At 44.8% G+C, this 18,509-nt stretch overlaps 1 protein-coding gene across 1 annotated transcript; it reads right to left on the bottom strand.

Moving 5' to 3' along the window:
* Positions 1-5,071: 5,071 nt before the first annotated feature.
* On the bottom strand, positions 5,072-8,093 carry LOC139659090 (arylsulfatase I). The gene is made up of 3 exons (XM_071537311.1): positions 7,792-8,093; positions 6,537-6,869; positions 5,072-6,158 (listed from the first exon to the last, which is right to left on the bottom strand). Exons 1-3 carry the CDS (start codon positions 8,091-8,093, stop codon positions 5,072-5,074), a joined length of 1,722 nt encoding a protein of 573 aa, XP_071393412.1.
* Between the last annotated feature and the right edge of the window lie 10,416 nt (positions 8,094-18,509).

Consider the following 18,509-nt stretch of genomic DNA (forward strand, 5'->3'; position numbering starts at 1 on the left):
TTGAAGCCATTTGTAGTTCTGTACAGATCAACTTTGTCATTCCATGTAGATCTATTTGTGAATCTACACAGAACCACTTGTTAACCCCAGGACCATTGAACGATAGTATTGAACGACTACGTGCTACATGGAGTCAATAATTGCTCGTAAAATAGCAGACAGAAAACATTTAGTGGTTCAAGTGGTTCTTTGAATAGAAGAACTATTAGGCCACCAAGGAACCAACCATCAATAAATGTTATGGCATTTGATAACGTGTTATTAATTGAGTTGTAGATTGAGGGTTATAAATATTGTGGAAATCCAAAACGATAAATGGACACACTTTCCAAGACCTGTAATAATGTGCTTTAAGAGAGAAAATGAGTTTGAGAATGTTATCTGAACGCACAACACTGTAACACTGTGCGACGCAAAAGAAAACAGTGTATATCTCATGTTCAAGATGTGTAAATGCAAATAAGTGTGTCCTCTCTCTTTCTCACTCCTCTATTTCTCTCTGCTTTGCCTCTGTACTGTGAGTGCATATCTGGAACAGTGTTTAGAGAGCACTGTTGGTGATTAAGGAGTGTTTGCAGTGCGCACAGGAGCAGTGCGACCAGCTTCTGCCATAATTACAGGGAGCCGCTCTGATATGAAAGCCTAATTAGCGAGGGTGCAGAGGTACCTTCATATTAATTGCTGTGTTTCTCTGTGATGCGCCTGTCAGACGAGTCTCGGACAGGCTGTGCAGCGGCAGGTTGAAGGGTGGGTGGTAACAGTTGGGCAGAAGACCTCGGGTGGAGGGAGAGAGTTAGGGAGGGAGAGGGAAAGAGGGAAGATAGTAGGGAGTGAAATGTGGGAGGTGTCGGGGGAGGGAGGGGACAGCAGGAGGAAAGAGGGAGAGAGGATGGAGGGAGGAGAGTTGGAAAACCAGCAAAGATGTTATATTGGCCTCTTTGCTTTTTACATGTACACTACCAGTCAAAAGTTTGGACACACCTGATTGAATGTACTGTGTTTTTCATTCTCTTAAAGCCATTTTGATCTAAAGACTTATGCTTAAATGCTTGAAATTTGTTTCTTAGACAAATATAAATAGTGAAGTTGATGCCTATGTATGAATTTCTTTCCAAAGCCTTTGCCTTTCCATCAAGGAAAAGGGCGGCTACTTTAAAGAATCTAAAATATAAGATAGTTTTGATTTGTTTAACACTTTTTTGGTCACTGCATAATTCCATTTGTGTTATTTCATAGTTTTGGTGTCTTTACGAAAAATGTGGTGTGTCCAGACTGTTGACTGGTAGTGTAACAACGGATGGGCAGTGAGTTTCCCTGTGGGTAAATTTGTGTTGTTTGTAATGATGGAAGGCATGATTGATTGCATGTAAACACTGGAGGCTTTGCACTGGTTTACCTTACCGTGAGTCAAGTAAAGCTAACACAGTAACATCCTGCATTAACCTCTTGGCTAGGATCTTCTCCAACTAAGCACAACCCTAACCACACAAAGGTTCAACAGGGCAATGTTTCAGTTTGCTGAGATAATAGCCACTCTTTAGTAATAGTGTGCTGTCCTCTCTTCCTGTTCGGCTTGCTCTTGCCTCATCACATGACACTGCATTATTTAGCATGTGGGGCACACACCCTCCAGCAGTGGCTGCATGGAGAACCTACAGCTTCCATAGGCTATCAAAAGATTAGCATTGCTGAACGGTTATGTTAAATCACTATGAATGTAGTTTGCATAAAGCATGCCTGGAGTCAGGTTTTTCATTGTGATCACGATGAAATCTTTGCTGTCTTTCAGCAAATTGTAATTGTTTGTTAAAGGATGTAACTATTCCATGGCACAGACATCTGAATCTAAATGTTTGAACTCGTCTCATCTGGTCTGAGAACCGTGCTTCTCAGCTTATCTTGCTCAAAGACATGAGCTCAGTTAAATATGCTCTAAAAGCAAAACCACCAAGCAGCGATGATACAGCAACACCAGTGTGGTGGAGCCGCTGCGTGACTCATTCAACAAGAATGATTTCAACTTGGCTCTTCTACACATCTTTGGAGGGCCTCTCCTCTTGACCGGTGACATCACGAATGCTTTAGGATTTTGAGGTGTGTGTGTGTGTGTGTGAGAGTCTGTACACTTACACACATGCTCACCTCTTCTCCATCCCATGGAGGTTGGGGAGGTGATCAGCAGTGTGTGTTGATGCTGCCAACCCCACTGCAAGACACCCAGAAGTCAAGGCCTCCTCTTTGCTGCTGGACTGAATTGCACCGGGACATTTGGACTTGGATGTCGTACAGTAAATCATTTTTGAAGTTTTAACCATAATACTCTCCTTGGGAACTGTCTGTCATGCAGAGTACATTACTGTGAACCTGCTGCACATCTTTGTCAATTACTGAATCAGCAGATTGTCCCAAGTAAGCATTTAATAGTACATTAGGGCTGTTTCAAGGCTTAATGGGCAGCCACTTACAGTACAAGGGACTCCAGTGAATGTGCCCCCATCCAGTCATTGATATCACTTAGTCTCAGTGAATGATGGTTGTAACCGGGTTGCATTCACTAGGTGAATGAGACATGGCAAGTTTTTATTTTATATTTTGGGACATACAGAGAACATAATACGAAAAGAAAACAGCATAGTACATCCCATTGTGTTTAACTACATGACTTCACCCAAGGGTCTTACGTTAGCTTACCCTCCACTGAATATCTAACAATGGCCATGACAGCTCACTCCCTCCCACACACTGCATAGCACTCTGTGTGCATGTGTGTGTGTGTGTGTGCATGTGTTTGTGTGTCACCTCCTCCACGATTTATAGCATCTGACTGTGCCTTACTTCTGCAGGCCGTTACAGTATCCTGGGAATTAGATGTGTAGGCATCTAACAGTTTTCTTCACCAGTCCTCAGATGCCTCTAAAGCTCTCCCAGCAAAGCATTCCGGTCAAATCTCATCTCTGGATTCTACTTTTGGTGTTGTGAGGTTTTGTGTGTGTGTGTGTGTGTGTGTGTGTGTGTGTGTGTGTGTGTGTGTGTGTGTGTTTTGCATACACATACACAAAATAAAGGAAACACCTAACAATATATGAATATTAAGTACTCAATGAGGAGTAGGGTTCTTGCACCAAAAACTACTGGCGTCACTGAAATACCAAAACTCAAACTACATTCTTGAAGGTATTATGGTTTTTATATAATTGTTACAAATATACGTACATTGTCTTCCTTGACATAGATACATACATAAAATAAGAAAGAGGGTAAAGCTAGAAAAATTCCTGAAGGACAATTTGGGTTCATGAAACACGGTTGCAACACCCATTTGACCAATCCAATTCCTTGATGAAGTGCCGAACTGATTTTCCTGATGAGTATAAATTAAAAATTTTAAGTTTCACTAAGTTGTGTTTGTGTGAGAGTCATTATGGGCTCACTTATAGTGATCTTTGCAGGTAATGAATCTCACATGTTGTTATTTTCTTATTCTTACTCTTATTATACTTGGTGTGATGTACTGTATGTAGTGTGTCCATCTTCACAAAATGATTAGATTATTCGAATCTAAAAGCACTTCAAACACGACAGCTCCATGCAGCCTCCCTGGGGAGTCCTCTCTTCCCTCCTCCTCTGCATCATTTTATGTAACTGTGTGCCACAGAGCTCGCTGCAAAGTGTTGTTTTCACGGCTAACACTTCTGACCCGATCTTCCAAATGAGCATGAACGAGTGAGGAGGACGAATAACAAAAAGAGAAAGACAGACAGGGGAAGGAGGAGGAGGAGGTGGCGGTTTGCCGAGGGAACGGGCAAAGAGCAGGAGAGAAACGCAAGGAGCCGAGGGAGAAATTGAGGGAAGGAGAGAGAGAGAGAGAGAGAGAGAGGAGGAGGGAGAGTTGACCAGAGGGGGGGAGAGAGAGAGGGGGAGGCAGGACAGTTGAATATTCATTATCACTGGAGTGAAATCTACAGTCCTTTCGCCACTGTGTGGGGGATTGCTGCTGACACTCAACACCCAAACACACACACACACACACAGATTCCTACACACACATAACAGTTGGAGTCAAGGGATGAGACGTGCACACAGTACCTAATACAATCGCAGTTGTTTACTGTGGTACGTGCAGTATGAGGCACAGCAGCCCGTGGTGCCACCTCTGATCCATTCGCATCCAGCTAGATCAGCATCACAGCACAGCCGCAGCTTCGCCAGCAGGCAGATATATCACACTTAATCAGACAGTATGAGTTCCCACGTAAACTCTGGCTTTCCAACAGCTTTTAATTCACGGCTTTTTTCAGTGATTGACGAGACGATTTGACTTTCATGATTTTATTTTGATCGTTTCAACAAGTTTCCCCATCATTTTATACCACCTGAGATTGATTGTTAAAGTCCAGAAATGAATGATCAGCAATAGCGTTTTTGTCGGTTAGTCATTGCTGCAGGGAGTGGATGTTGTGTGGTGGTCAGAGGTCTTTCGCTTTTCGGCGGGGGAGTGTGTTATGAGCAGAAGTGTGTCTGTATAACCCCTAAGAACAAAATAACAAGGTGACATTTGACTAAAACAACCCCTGTGGGTGTCTTCGTGTCATTCCGAAAGGGTCTTCTCTGTTGACTAGGCGATGAGACATGGAGACGTCACCCTCCGTGCCTTTCTGCCTCTTCCCATCTCTCCAGGCCTCTCTCACCCATGCACACATTCTCTCTCTCTCTCTGTATTAATCGAAACACACACATGAACACAGGCATACACGCACACACAAACGACACACACACACACACACGCACACGTACATCTCCCTACACAGTCCGACGATGGTCCAAAGTCATCCTGCTGCAGCTTGGCCGCGGGACAGCGAGTGAGTCAGCCAGCTCTGCCAGCCACACAGCTCTGTCTGCCCTGTCCATCAGGTTGCCTGTTTGTCTGCCTACCTATTTGTTTGTGGGCCTTACTTGTCTATCTGACCTGCCTGCTTGTCTGCCAGTCTGTGTTTGTGTTTATTCATCTGCCTCTCTCTTTCCTTCTCTGTTTCCCCCTGGGTGGCTCCATTAATCTCGCTTGACGGCACTTTTAGAAGAACAGGGCGTTCCTCTGCAAACGTGAGCCCACCTTCTTGAAGAGGGCTTTCAGTTTGCACACCTTGCAGTGCCTCATCTTCGTCATCCTCTCCTTCCTCCCATCCTCTTCCTCGCTGTCCCCCTCGTCCCCCTCCATGCCCAGCCAGGGGCTCCACACCCCCCCGTGGAGCTGGGGGTCGGCCATGGGATCATCTGGTGGGTTCCTGGCCTCCACGGCTGTCTGGTTGTACTCTGCCAGCCTGGTCAGCAGATGTTTCACCACTTCTGGACGCTCCTCCGCCAGGTCCGACCTCTCGTAGGGGTCAGAGGTGACATTGAACAGCCAGACTGACTTGCCCCGCCGGTTGCGCCGCTTCTCTAGTCCCTGCCATCGCTCCGGACCGCCAGGGAGAGTCTGCGGAGGGATCCAGTCCCCGTCACCCACGTTGCCCGTCAAGAGCTTCCAGTCCCCGGCCCGTATGGCGGCCCTCACCGCCGTGTCCCAGATCCCTAAGCCGTTGAGCACCAGCGCCCTGTGATCGGGCTCCCCGGGCCGCCTGGAGACCGGGTCGATGTTGAAGAGGATTTCGGTGCGGGGGCAAGGTAGACCCTCGCTGATGGCCCCCCACACATTGTGGCCGTCTAGTCCAAGGTGGGACTCCGAGACTCCTGCCAGCCCCAGCAGTGTGGGATACCAGTCAGATATGTGGATCAGTGCCCTGCTGACCACACCCTTCCTCTTCAGGAGGGGACTGTGGACAAAACCCACCGCCCGGACCCCCCCTTCCCAGTACGTCCCCTTGCCACCTCTCAGCGGCCAGTTGCTCCCTCCAGAGAGCGGCTGTCCCCCGTTATCAGATGAGTAGATCAGCACTGACTTCTGATAGAGCCCGCTGGTCCTCAGCTCTTGGACCACTTCCCCAACCCCGTGGTCCAGGCAGCTCAGCATGGCTGCATAGTGCCGCCTCACACGGTTGTCCAGGGAATCGTAGCGTTGTAGAAACTGGTCAGGTACCTGCAGGGGCGTGTGGACGGCCTGGAGGGACAGGTAGAGGAAGAGCGGCGCATGGGGGTCATGGCTCCTCAGGATCTGCTTCACTCTGGGTGGAGAGAGGGGACACTGGTTTTTACATATCGTTGCTGTTGGCTGAAAAACTTGTATCTCCAAAATGTAAACTTTTCAGTAGCTAAGGAAAGCAGCCTTGTTTTTAACTTAACCACCATGCTTTTTTGGTTTATCCAATGGGGTTTAAAATGGCTTTATAAGCCAAAGGATGGTAGAATTATCTCAATCCATAGAGGACCATGTACAGCGATAAATCAGGTCTGAATGTTCAGTTTAGTTTAGTTTAGTTTAGTTTAGTTTAGTTTAGTTTAGTTTAGTTTAGTTTAGTTTAGTTTAGTTTAGTTTAATAATTTAACTTTTGGAGTTTGGGTTCCTTAGCATAATTTAAGGTATACATGCTCAGTAAGCTCACCTTTCTATGTAGAGCAGAGTGGAGTAGTTTCCAGCCATCTCCCAGGCTGGTCTTTCTCCGTCATGCAGGTCAAATCCACAGGCTTCAGCCCCATCACAGCTCTGATAGGAGAAGTGGTCTCCACTGCCAGTCAGCGTGCCCAGGAAACTCTGAAAGCCCCGCCCAGTGGGCAGGCAGCCCGGCCTGCAGAAGCCCAGGTGCCACTTGCCCACCATGTGTGTGGCGTACCCGGCCTCCACCAGCCGCTCCGGGAGGGTGGGAGTGTCTGGGGGCAGGCAGAGGGGCTGGCGGGGCCGGATGATCGAATGCTGGAGGCCAGTGTGAATTTGGTAGCTGGCAGACAGGGAGAGTGGGACAGGAGAAGAGAAGGAGGTGGAGGGTCTTATTGAGATTATTTAATAAAGGGAAGGTCTACAGATGGTTAAAGAAAAATGACCCTGGTACTCTTACACTGTTAGATATCATTAATCTGTGGTGTTAGAAGTTACTTTTTTGACATTCACACTTTCTCTTAACCTGCCTCATCTACTACTTCAGTTAGTGATTTGAACCAACACTGATTAATGTTGCAAAATGTTTTAGATACTTGAAAATGTTTCTGCTATAAAACTCCATTGTAGCTGTGTTGAAAATATCCCGATGTGATATCACGTCATCTACATTGGGCAAGTTATCCAAGTGGATAATAAAAATGCACCATCAGTCAACAAAATGTCGCCAGAAATTAAAGGTACATTGCCAATAGCTGTTTGTTTAATAAAGTTAAAGTGCTTTAGGGTGGATTTTTCCTGTAAAGATTAAAGATTAGAAAAAATGTTGTTTAATGGTTTTGATATTCCTTGGATATGAAATAGTTGTTTATCAGTGGCAGGCCTCTCCAGCTGTAAACACTGAAGATAGGGAGTGCCATAACAATTCTGTTTTCAGAGCCAATGACTTGATGGGGCTTTTAAGTCTTAGTGCAAGATTTTAAGCAGTGGACTTAGATGGAAAATAATCTCTTTGTTTCTTTCATATCCAACCATAACTCAAAGTACAGGTACATTGTGCTGCAACGATTAATAAACTAAATAAGCGAGTTTTCAATCTTGGCACCACAGGCGGTGGAATGCTTTCTCTGGATACACCATTAAAGACTATGGCGAAAGACAAAAGACTATCAATTCTACACATAATTACAGTAGATGAGATCAGATGCAGTTATTCAATTGATTTTGCATCATAATAACAGTGTAATTATAAGGACATCACTCACCGCCCTGTCATGAGTTGACTGCGAGAGGGCGAGCAGATGGGCTGGACATAATAATTTTCCAGTTTGACCCCTTCTCCTGCCAGCTGGTCCAACACAGGCGTGTGGATGTCCGAGCCATGATAGCCAATGTCCCCATAGCCCTGGTCATCCACCATGATAAAGATGAGGTGTGGGGGCCCGGGGCCTACCACCTCCCCAGAGCCAACGCTGTCATCCGGGGACTCGGCTTCACCCAGGCAGCCAAGGCCACCCAGCAGGCTCAAGATCAGCAGGAAAAAGGCAGAGCGGACGCCTCCACTCATCTCCAGCTCTGCTATGTCTGCTAAGTGTTTTCTCTCTTCTCTTGCTTATTCTGCCCAGCCAGTGAATCTGCAGCAGGAGGGCTGCACCCGACAGAGGGTGAAGTATCACCTGGGCAGATCCGTGTGTCCGAGAAGCTCGTCCAAAAGTCTTATCTGTCCATGAAGTTCTAAGTACGAGTAGTTTTCTTTTTCTCAGCACATTCTAGGTTGTGTAAGATGGTGCTGATCCGGTGCCAGCGGCTGTGGTGGGTGGAGAAATGTCGCTGTCTCTGAGATGGGCAAGAAGGTGGTGGTGGCATGTGTGTCTATGTGAGAGAGAGAGAGAGAGAGAGAGAGAGAGAAAGAGAGAGAGAGGGAGAGAGAGAGGCTTCCTTTTTGCAGCACCATGCCACATTCCTCTGCCCTTTCAGGCGCCTCATATGATGGCTGGGAAGAACTGGGCAAGTGAAATACACACACATACTCATGCACACACACACACACACACACACACACACACACACACACACACACACGTCTCGACTGATACCCTCCTCCCATCCTCCTGTAAATCGTGGTATGAACACCTCAGCACTTGAAAACCACTTGCAGAAAGTGAAGATCAACACAATATGGAAAACTTTTGGTCACAAAGGTCACCATAAGCCAAGCTGCTCTGAGAACTGGTTTATGGTCTGTGCCGAAAACAAGGAGAAAAATCGATGTCCCGCACTCATTTATAGGTCTGTTCATATTCTACATAATAGGGGCTTTTGAAAACACAGACTGTCAATAGGTCTGTCTGAGCCTTCATTGCTTACACCACAGGGAATATTGATTGTTTTATTTACGTTTCCGTAACTATGGCATGAGAGAGCAGCTGCACAGCCATCATTCATTTCCCAGAACAAGACTGAACAGGAAACACAATACTGCACATCGTAAATTCAATAGTATGCAAATGGATGTAAGATGAGAGAGGCATAGCGGTGCAAATGAAATAAAGTGGCATTATGATACGTAAAGACAGATAATCTTACAGTTAGTAACGCTTCAAACAAGGGTTTAATATTCATCTTTGAGAGAAATAATTTAAAAGTCATATATCTATGCCATGAGCACATATGCTGAACAGTCTAGAGTTTAAAACTTTGCAAAGCCTTAAGAGTCAAAAATGAAACCATAATAAGGCCAAATGTTTTTGAAATATGGAATGTAAAAATGTAGAATTAAAGCTTAAAGCAGGTCTATTGCAAATAATTAATTAAAGTGTATTTTTCTAAATAATTTTTAATATGATACTGATTTTACTGATACAGTATGACGTTATGAGTATACTTATATGATTAAATCAAAGAAAATTACACCTACTACTACTACCACTACTACTGTCACTACTGCTGCTGCTATCACTGCCACTAATAGTAATGTAACTACTCCAACTGCTAAAGCTAGTGCTTCAACTGTAGTTTTCTCTACTGAAAGATCCCCAAACTACAAAAAAAAAAACCCTAATGAAAATCAAATAATCTCTGCCATCCTTCTTTTATCACTTGATCCTGCTCAATTAAAAGAGTCAGCCGACGACAACTGCAGCCCATACAGGAGCGGTGAAACCAATCCGACTACGGGGAAGAACATCCGGCGCTTGAGAATGCGTATCGACCCGATGGCTCTTAGCCTGCACCTCACAGCCATCTCCTTCCCATAATGCTGAGGGGAAATCAATGCCTCAGATAGGAGTCCATTTCCTACATTGTAGAAGCAAACTCATGTTGCTTTACCCTGTGGGAAATTTCACAGGCTTTTTACCCACGGTGCGAGTGAAGCGGATGCGGGGTAGCTTGAGAGATATATAGCAGGAGAGGGAGAGGTGAGGATGAGGTAAGAAGGAGGGAGAGGTAGAGAGAGAGAGGGAGGGGGGGGGGTGAGAGGTAGAAGAGGATTGGGGGGAGGAATTGGGGTGGAAAGAGGTTGTGACATCGGAAAAGAGAAATTGAGTGAGAAAGAGGGCAGGGGGTGTTGGAAACAGACGAGCAGAGAGAGAGAGAGAGAAGGAGGGAGAAAGAGTAATAGGCAGAGAGAGAGAGGGAGAGAGAGAGAGAGAGAGAGAGAGGTGGACGATCTAAGACGAGCGAGTATAACATAAACAAAGTGGCATAAAAAGAGCAGTCACTTTGTCTTGCTGTCTATGCGCGTCTGTGTCTCTGGGTGCAGCCATCAGTCGTCATCAGGGAAATGCAGGGAGACATGAACTCCGCTTTACCACCACGTCGCGGGGCGGGGGGTGGGGGGTGGGGTGGAGAGGGGGGGTCGAAATGGAAAGTGACAAATGTCGTCTTGGCGAGGGGAGAGAGAGAGAGAGAGAGAGAGAGAGAGAGAGAGAGAGAGAGAGAGAGAGAGAGCGAGGGATTGTGCTCCTTCCTCAACTGTCTTTATACTCAGTGGAGACACAAATAGATGCCTGACATTAGAGAAAACTCATGTTATTGTTTTCTCCAAAACATAACATTGTCTGGACATGAGTCATTCTAATAGGAGAGATATGGAGATGCACTTTGAAGGCCCATTACTTTCACACCAGATAAGAAAACCAAAGGGAGCTTTATTTTTTTTTTTTATTTAGGAATGAGATCTCAGAGCGTAGCGGAAAGAAAACAGGAAAGAAAGCAAGAAACAAAGAAAGAGAGATTTACTTGACATAAATATGTAACAAAAATAGGCTCCATTTTGAAGGGGAGACTACTAAAATTACAGAAACAATCTTATTTTTTTATGGAATCTCAATTTAGGTGAGAGAAACCAGGTAATTTCAGGATTTTAACCCGGGAATATTAGTTTGGTCCTGCACACAGCATGCGAACTTCAGGAACACCTTGCAACGTGCGTATAACAGGTTCACAGGGTCTAACTATAGCAGTGCATGCTGTACACTGTGTGTATGTGTGTGTGTGTGTGTGTGTGTGTGTGTGTGTGTGTGTGTGTGTGCATAGGCCAAATCCTGGAAAACGGTCTTCCTGCACCTCTACAGTAGGAAAATGGGTCAGAATGTCAACTTAAAGCACAGAATGCAACTTATAGCCCAACGCATGTATGTGTGCAGGTGCGTGTGTGTGTGTGTGTGTGTGTGTGTGTGTGTGTGTGCACGTGCACTCATGACAGAATGACTCCTCCGACCTCCGAGACGACGTGTTTTGGAAAAGGCGGCGGCGGAGAGTAGAGGAGAGTAGGAGTGGGTGTGATTTATTCATGACGACGACTAAGTGACTCACTCGATCTGGAGCCTTTCTGCTGGGCCAGAGCTCGAGTGGGGGAGTGTGTGTGTGTTTGTGTGTGTGTCTCACTGTCTAAGGGTGGGGGGGTGGGGGGGGGGGGTGAGTGAGAAAAGGAAGAAGATGAGGAAGAGAAGAAGGGATTCAGGGATTTCAGGACAAAATTACTCCATCCTCTCTGGAATGACTTCATGACTTTCATTTTCAAACCTATCAACCATCACAAGAATATACAGCCATATTTTGATATTTAATGTAACCATCTGGGATTTTTTAGGCATATCAAATAGACTAGCATATGTACACATAGATTCACGATGGCTAGGACTTGCTAATGGAAAATTATCTCTGCACAACTTCTGGATCCCAGCGTAGCTCAAAATGCAGGTCTGTGTTTTCTGCAGTGATCTGGAAACGTATATTTAAAGCTGCACTAGGCAATTTTGCATGTTGGCGGCTCTAAAGAAGAGAGGCAAGAGATAACTGAGTGAAAACAGTTTGAACTCCAATACCCAGAAATCATGTGGCATGACGTCAGTAAACTGCAAGGCACGCTCTTGTTTACCAAGTCTGTGATTGCTTAATACTAAAGGATACCAAAGGGACAAGAGACGCAAAAGATGTAACACTGATGAGTCCAGTTTTATCTTATACAGAGTGCTGCTCACTCCTGTTCAGAAGACAGTTTAATATTTCGCTCTTACGTTTCAATTCTTGATTGAAAGATTTCCTGTCAGCGTCCATCCCCAACACCAAAATTTTATTTGGCTAAATAGGATTAATCTACAGTCTCTCAATGTGAGGGGATGGGACACTTTTCTCTATTGTGGTCCAGCTTTGAGATTTAGACTGATAAGACAGGTGTATTTTTACATAAAAATCTTGCCTAGTGCAGCTTTAAACACATTGAAAACTTATAGTTAGCTGTTACAGGCCTGGCTATCCTTGCATCAAGAACTAAGATAATCAATTTGAGGATGACCTCATGAACCACTAGGCCATCCTGCCGGTGTAACTGATGCTTTGGGTGCGCCAAATGCAATGTTTCTTCAGATTATTTTTTTCAATCAGACTTTTGCCTACCTAAAATGGTACACAGCAAAGAGGTAACATGAACAATGGGGGAAAGAGAGGGTAGGATAGGTGACAAAGGCCATAATGTCAAAACCATAATGTCGCAAGTACATGCTTCTTGCTCCACCTCATGGATCCACCAGGCCGCCCCCAGATTAGGCTTTTAATGTATGTTGTATTATTGTGGTCTATCAATAGATGTTTCATTCCAGTATCCAGCCCAGGTCCACCAACTCAAAAATCCTCCACAGCACTGACAATGGCAATTTAGAGGGAGGTTTTTAGGTTCTTTGTGTCTCAGGAACAGCTTGCCAAGCAGAGAGTGTGTTCCCAAGCCAAACAGCAATGCCTCGACATTTAGTCCACAAGACACTAAGGAGGTAGGGATCAGTGGATATCAGCTCTCCATATGATGGCATGGTTCAAATCTGGTTTATAGCAATGGCGTTGCAAAGACCTGAAACTGTTGGATGAATGCAATGCAGTATTCCTGACTTTCAGCTGAAAATATAGCAACAAATATATAACAACACAAAAACAACGCAAATATGACAAAATGCAATCAGTGCATGAAGAATAAAATTGTCTTCACCGTACTTATCAGAGAGCTTTGTGACATAAGCAGGTAGAAATAATTTTCCATAAAACTGAGCTGTCACCAAAGGGGGGAAACAGACATTCATTCAGAGCAAAATTAGAATGCAGCTTCATCTCATACATATTTAAACTGCTTAATTTGATGGTTAATTTGACTTGACAATTTCCATTACTGTGCGATACATTGGACTCAAATGTTGTCGACACGCACACACACACACACATACACCCACGCACACACACACACACACACACACACACACGCACACGCACACGCACACGCACACACGCACACACACACACACACAGACAGTGTAATCTGAGGCTGGGTGGTCACGTGTCTCTCTCTCTCCAGTACAGCAGTGGTTCTTGCAGACTGGGGGCTCTGAGACATCAACATCATCTAGACGTCGTCACTCCCACCGGCCCTGAAGGTGATACTGACAGTGACCTTGGCTCCGCTGCTCTTCAAATACTCCGATATCATCTTCCTGCCAGCAGAAACCCAATCCTCCCCCCATTCATTTCACTTTACCCAGGGATGGAGTGACGAGAAGGGGGGCAATCCATTTGGTCTCATCACATCAAATATACCACCCACTGCCGAGGATATTGGTGGGCTTATGTCAAATTCACAAACTTTGAAGAAACTTTTCCTCCTCCTCCCCCCGCCCTCCTGCACCGTGATTGGCCGGGCAGCGACGGCGTTCCGTCCTATCAGCCGTCTCCCCTGAGGAGAGTGAGTGTTGGATTTGACTCATCAATAATGAAAGGGATTATACAAGCTGTGTGTGTATGTGACTGTGTGTGTGTTTTTGTGTGTGTGTGTGTGTGTGTGTGTGCCTTACAGCAGGCTGCATTCCTATTGCAGGTAGCACAGTCAGTGGAGGGCGCCACCCTGAGGAATAAAGGAAAATTGCATGCAGACTGGGGAAAAGATAGAAGACCATGTGACATCGAGGCCCAAGAGTCTGCTGGCTTTCATTCCACGCAAACAATTTAGTGGAACAATTTAGTAAAATTGGATAGTTGGAATGAAAACCTGCATAACCTTGGGCCTTGATCACACATGGTTGAGAACCACTAGTGTCTTTGTGTGTGTGTGTGTGTGTGTGTGTGTGTGTGTGTGTGTGTGTGTGTGTGTGTGTGTGTGTGTGTGTGTGGATGTGTGTGGATGTGGATGTGTATGTGGATGTGGATGTGTCTGCTTGGATGGGTGGGTTTGTGAGTAGGTGTATATGTATTCCTTCAGACTTAAAATAGAAGGGAAATAATGGGTGTCCAAAAATAACAGACACAAAACAACATAAAATGCACTAAATGTTAAATAGCCAATAGGGCATTTTCTACTGTGATTATGGCTCTAATGGTGATACAGCTAAGTATAAGGAGCAACCAAGGGTGACTGCCATCACTAAGATGCCCATAATCACAGTAAAGGATGTTTATAGCTTTTAAACAACGAATTCTATCACACCATACCACAACTACCAAAAGTAGTCTTCCAACAAGTATTACATGCAAGCTAGCACAGAAAACAATGGAAATTATCAGCATGGGTGTAATATGTCTTTGACCAACCAAAATGCTTGGCTGGAGCTACTTGTTTTATAATCTTGACTAAACTTTCGCCAGATGGCATGCACAGTTGTTTTGTGTGAGTGTGTGTGTTAAAGTTTGCAGGTGTGTGACTCACCGGTGACAGCGCACGGGGGTTATGAGGGGCCACCTGGCGCAGTGCCGCCTCTGTGCCACGGAGCAGCTGACACAGGACTCCCACTGTCACCAGTCGGGAGTCCTGGGAGGGATGGCAGCGCAGTGGGGGTCAGGAGTTCAGCTGTACGGGGGGAAATCAGGGGAGAGGGCGGCAGAGATAGAGAGCAAGAGGGAGAGACAGAGGCAGACAGATAAAACAAGGGATCCATGACCGTGAGAGTAGCAGCAGTCAGTCTTTTAATCAGTCGATCAGCTGTTCAGTGGACTTCAGTCAGTCATTCAGCCGGTAAGTCCAACAGTCAGCCAGGGAGTCCAGTTTGTCTGTCAGCCTCTCAGTCAGACGGTCAATCAGTCAGTCAGTCAGTTATTCCACCAGTCAGTCAATCAATCAGTGCTAAGGACCATCCAAGTGGTGGCAGGAGGAGCAGTGACTTTTTGCCAGCACACATCTCATGAAGAGGACATCATGACCAACGGTGTGACACAGTTAGGAAGAGACGGGCTCGGCTCCCTGTGGCATTTTGAATGTTGTCAAAGGTCACGGCAACTGCTGTGTGGAAAATGCAATAAACAATGTTTTCTAAAAAAAAAAGGACGAAAGTTAACTAGGAAACGTTGAGCACAACCAACTTAATGGTGGGATAGTCTGAACAAAAATCAGTTGAAATAATATGACTAATTCCCTGCAGAAACCAAGGACCTTAGAAGTAAGCCAGACTATTGAAAATGCATTGTAAAATGTCAGAAATACATAAGCTTCAAAGGGGAAACCAACCAGTTATTTCTGCATAAAGTTGACATTTTGGAAATGTGAAGCCCTGCCAGGTCACTTAAAATGCATCGCCCAAAAGGGTAGAGCATGACGTTTCAAATGAATCAAGTCCTGAGCTCTCTAAAGCTAAAGCTAAAGTTTCTCTCATTTCTTCATTGTTGTTGGATATATTGATATGTTGGATGTATTAATTAGATAAGTCCTACATTTTTATTATGTTCTCTGATCCTTTTTTGTGTTATTTTACTGCTCTTACTGCTGTATATTGTGTATCATCCTTACTTTCTGCATTCACTGTTGTTAAACATGTACACTGTTCCCTTTGTGCTCTGCCTCTTTCAAGCTTGGCTTACACCATGTTGTTTATTAGTAAGGCAGTCTCATTTTCACCTCATCCGAGCTAGGGGGCAAGGCTGGCACCGGCTGGTTGGCGGTGTCTGCCCTGCTGGCACAGACGCATCAGTTAAAGGGCATTGGATCTGTGCCTGCTGCTGCTCGACAAAACTGTCTGTCACAGTCTTCTTGGGAAGGCAATTTGGCCAACAGGGAAGACATTAAAAAGGAAAATGAGAGAGAGAGAACAGACAAACTGGCTACAATGAAAATGGTTTGAAAGGGGGAGGAATGAGACAGAGAGAGAGAGACGCAGAAACGAGGTGAAAGAGAACACCTTTCAAACAGAGACAGGCAGACACACACTGATTAACAGGGGGAACATGAGAGGGAAGAGACTGTTGCCTCGTTTAACAGTTCTCCCATGTCCACAGGAAAAAACACCCAACTTCCTCCACTTCCTGAGTTCAGCGACAGTCAGGAAATCCTTGCCGCACCCTTATTCGCCATTTCAATTCATTTAGGTGCCACTGCACAATAGAAAGCATATGGAGATTTCACAAAACATATGGAGTCATGGGGGAAAACAAAATGTTTGAGCCATGCTGTTGCATATGGATTTTGACCTCTTCACTTTGTTTGAAAGACGGCCAACTTCTCTCCTGGGCAGAGTGACTTAGCAGACTTCTTCTTCACTTGTTGCCGGGCCTGCGTACGTCAGCCTCAGTCTGCAATGCAGTCTCTTTGTTTAGCTTGAGAGGAAAACAGCACATCGTGATGCTTTATCTCAACAAGCCTGTTATGCAATCTCACTATTCTGTTCACCACTGCTAGATTTCCCACTCCTCTACTAGCTGTTTGTGTGAAGGTTTTTGCTAACACCTCTCTTAAATGGATTTTTCAGGAAATTAAGAAACGTATCTAATTGCTCATAAAGTCACAGAGTCTTTCAAGTTGCTCTTAAAAAACTTGCACCAGGGTTTTGTGTTTTTTGGGATGCTGCAGGCAGAGGTTGTGAGCATTTGCTATCAATAATAACACAACAAGTCAAGGGTCTTGAAAACATCTCTGTAAAACCCCATGCACATTCCATCAAACTATTATGATTAGAAATGGCTTCCAAATCCAGTGACTTACTGAATATATCATTGTTAAGGAAATGTTACCAAACACTAACAATTCTGCTACTAATATCTCAATAGCCAAAACACTGGTGCAGACTGGTTTCTTAATAACCTTAAGTATTTAAGGTGAAGTTGTTTTGTAGTGGTTTGCAAGCAAAAGTAGTTGAGGTACTCATTAGAAACTGTTTGTAATGTATAATAAGTCTTGATGTGAAGTTGAAACACTCAGTGGAAACACACAATGGTGTAATTCAACATTTCTGTACTGGCCAAACTGTATTCCATTCCTGTTACAGTGCAGCAAAATTGTCAAATGTGATATAATTAACTTGGAGATGGAAATGAAAATTGAAATAGAAACTGAGTAATTGCTCCACGATGCCAAATACTAACCTATGCTTAACCACTAGAGGGGGTGGTTGGCACAACTGAGCTACAATGCTACAGGCTCCCTCAGATATTCATATGTAGTTTAATACTTATCCCTTCTCTTCCCCCAAGTAACCACAGATCTGATGTGATCTGGATTGGTCACAGCTCTGTAGTGGAGCGCTTGTAGTTGCGTTCTGTTAGATCTGATATCATCTCCAGGAAGAGAGGATGGATTTGTTTTAGAGTATCTGACCCAGGACTTAGTTTCTATCCTGACGTATGGAGACAGCTGCAGAGCAAGGCTGCCAGTGGGAGCAGCTATCATTGGTAACCTACTGCAGCATTGATAATAGCAGTGCTGCTTTTCTAGTGAGAGGATCATCCTGGCTCTATCAGCAGGTTTAGAGGCCTGTCACTGCCCCAAAGGAAAATACAACATAGTTACTGCAGGGTTACAACGAGTTTAAGTCCACTAGAGCTGCCTGGGAGCTTCGACGTACAATGGAGATTGTGGCGTGTGTGTGTGTGTGTGTGTGTGTGTGTGTGTGGGTGGGTGTGGGTGTATGTGTGGGGGGAGCAGAGGGACGGAGGTACAGGCCAGGGTGGGAGGGGAAAGCAATAGAAAGTGAGAGAACAAGAGAGAGAGAGAAGAGATGAGAGAAAGATGTAGACAGAGAGAAAGACAAAGTCATACTTGGGATTCACAAATTAAATTTATAATGTTTCTAATATAAAGTTTCTCAGACACGACTTTAAAGTCAAGCTGAAATTTTTAAGTGTCTTTAATGAACATGGCTTTCATTTGATTTAATTATTTCTGAAATACAGTCTTTGACAACCCAGAACTAACCTGACTCAGGTTTGGAAAGTTTCCTAAAACCCAACTGGTGTGTAACATGGTTGATAGCACCTTGGTGTTAACTCTCTCCTGAGCTGAAATACCCAGTTTGGATGTTTGAATTAGGTGCTTTTCAAGTGGAAACCCTGATAAGACAGTGTGCATTTGACTTTTGTGGTCACAAGGTGCTACTGAACGGAAAGCCTGCAGTCCAGGGTGAGGACTGTGACAATCTGTTACACCTGTGCAATATGTGATAAAAACGTTTTGTTTCAGTGGAATTGGAGTTAGCTACAGCACCCAAACTAATAAATCAAGGAAAAAACAAATAAGAAAATA

Source organism: Centroberyx affinis, unplaced genomic scaffold (genome assembly GCF_046629955.1).
Source record: "Centroberyx affinis isolate AG114_WGS23_722 - 3 ecotype Tasmania unplaced genomic scaffold, CSIRO-AGI_Caff_v1 ptg003015l_1, whole genome shotgun sequence".
Classification (NCBI taxonomy): Eukaryota; Metazoa; Chordata; class Actinopteri; order Beryciformes; family Berycidae; genus Centroberyx; species Centroberyx affinis.

Excerpts from the sequence above, each read along its gene's own strand:
- LOC139659090 (XM_071537311.1), bottom strand. The coding sequence starts at position 8,093 with ATGAGTGGAGGCGTCCGCTCTGCCTTTTTCCTGCTGATCTTGAGCCTG. Across the intron at positions 6,870-7,791 it reads AGTCAACTCATGACAGGGCG|CTACCAAATTCACACTGGCC; the intron begins GTGAGTGATGTC and ends CCTGTCTGCCAG. Across the intron at positions 6,159-6,536 it reads ACTCTGCTCTACATAGAAAG|AGTGAAGCAGATCCTGAGGA; the intron begins GTGAGCTTACTG and ends CTCTCCACCCAG.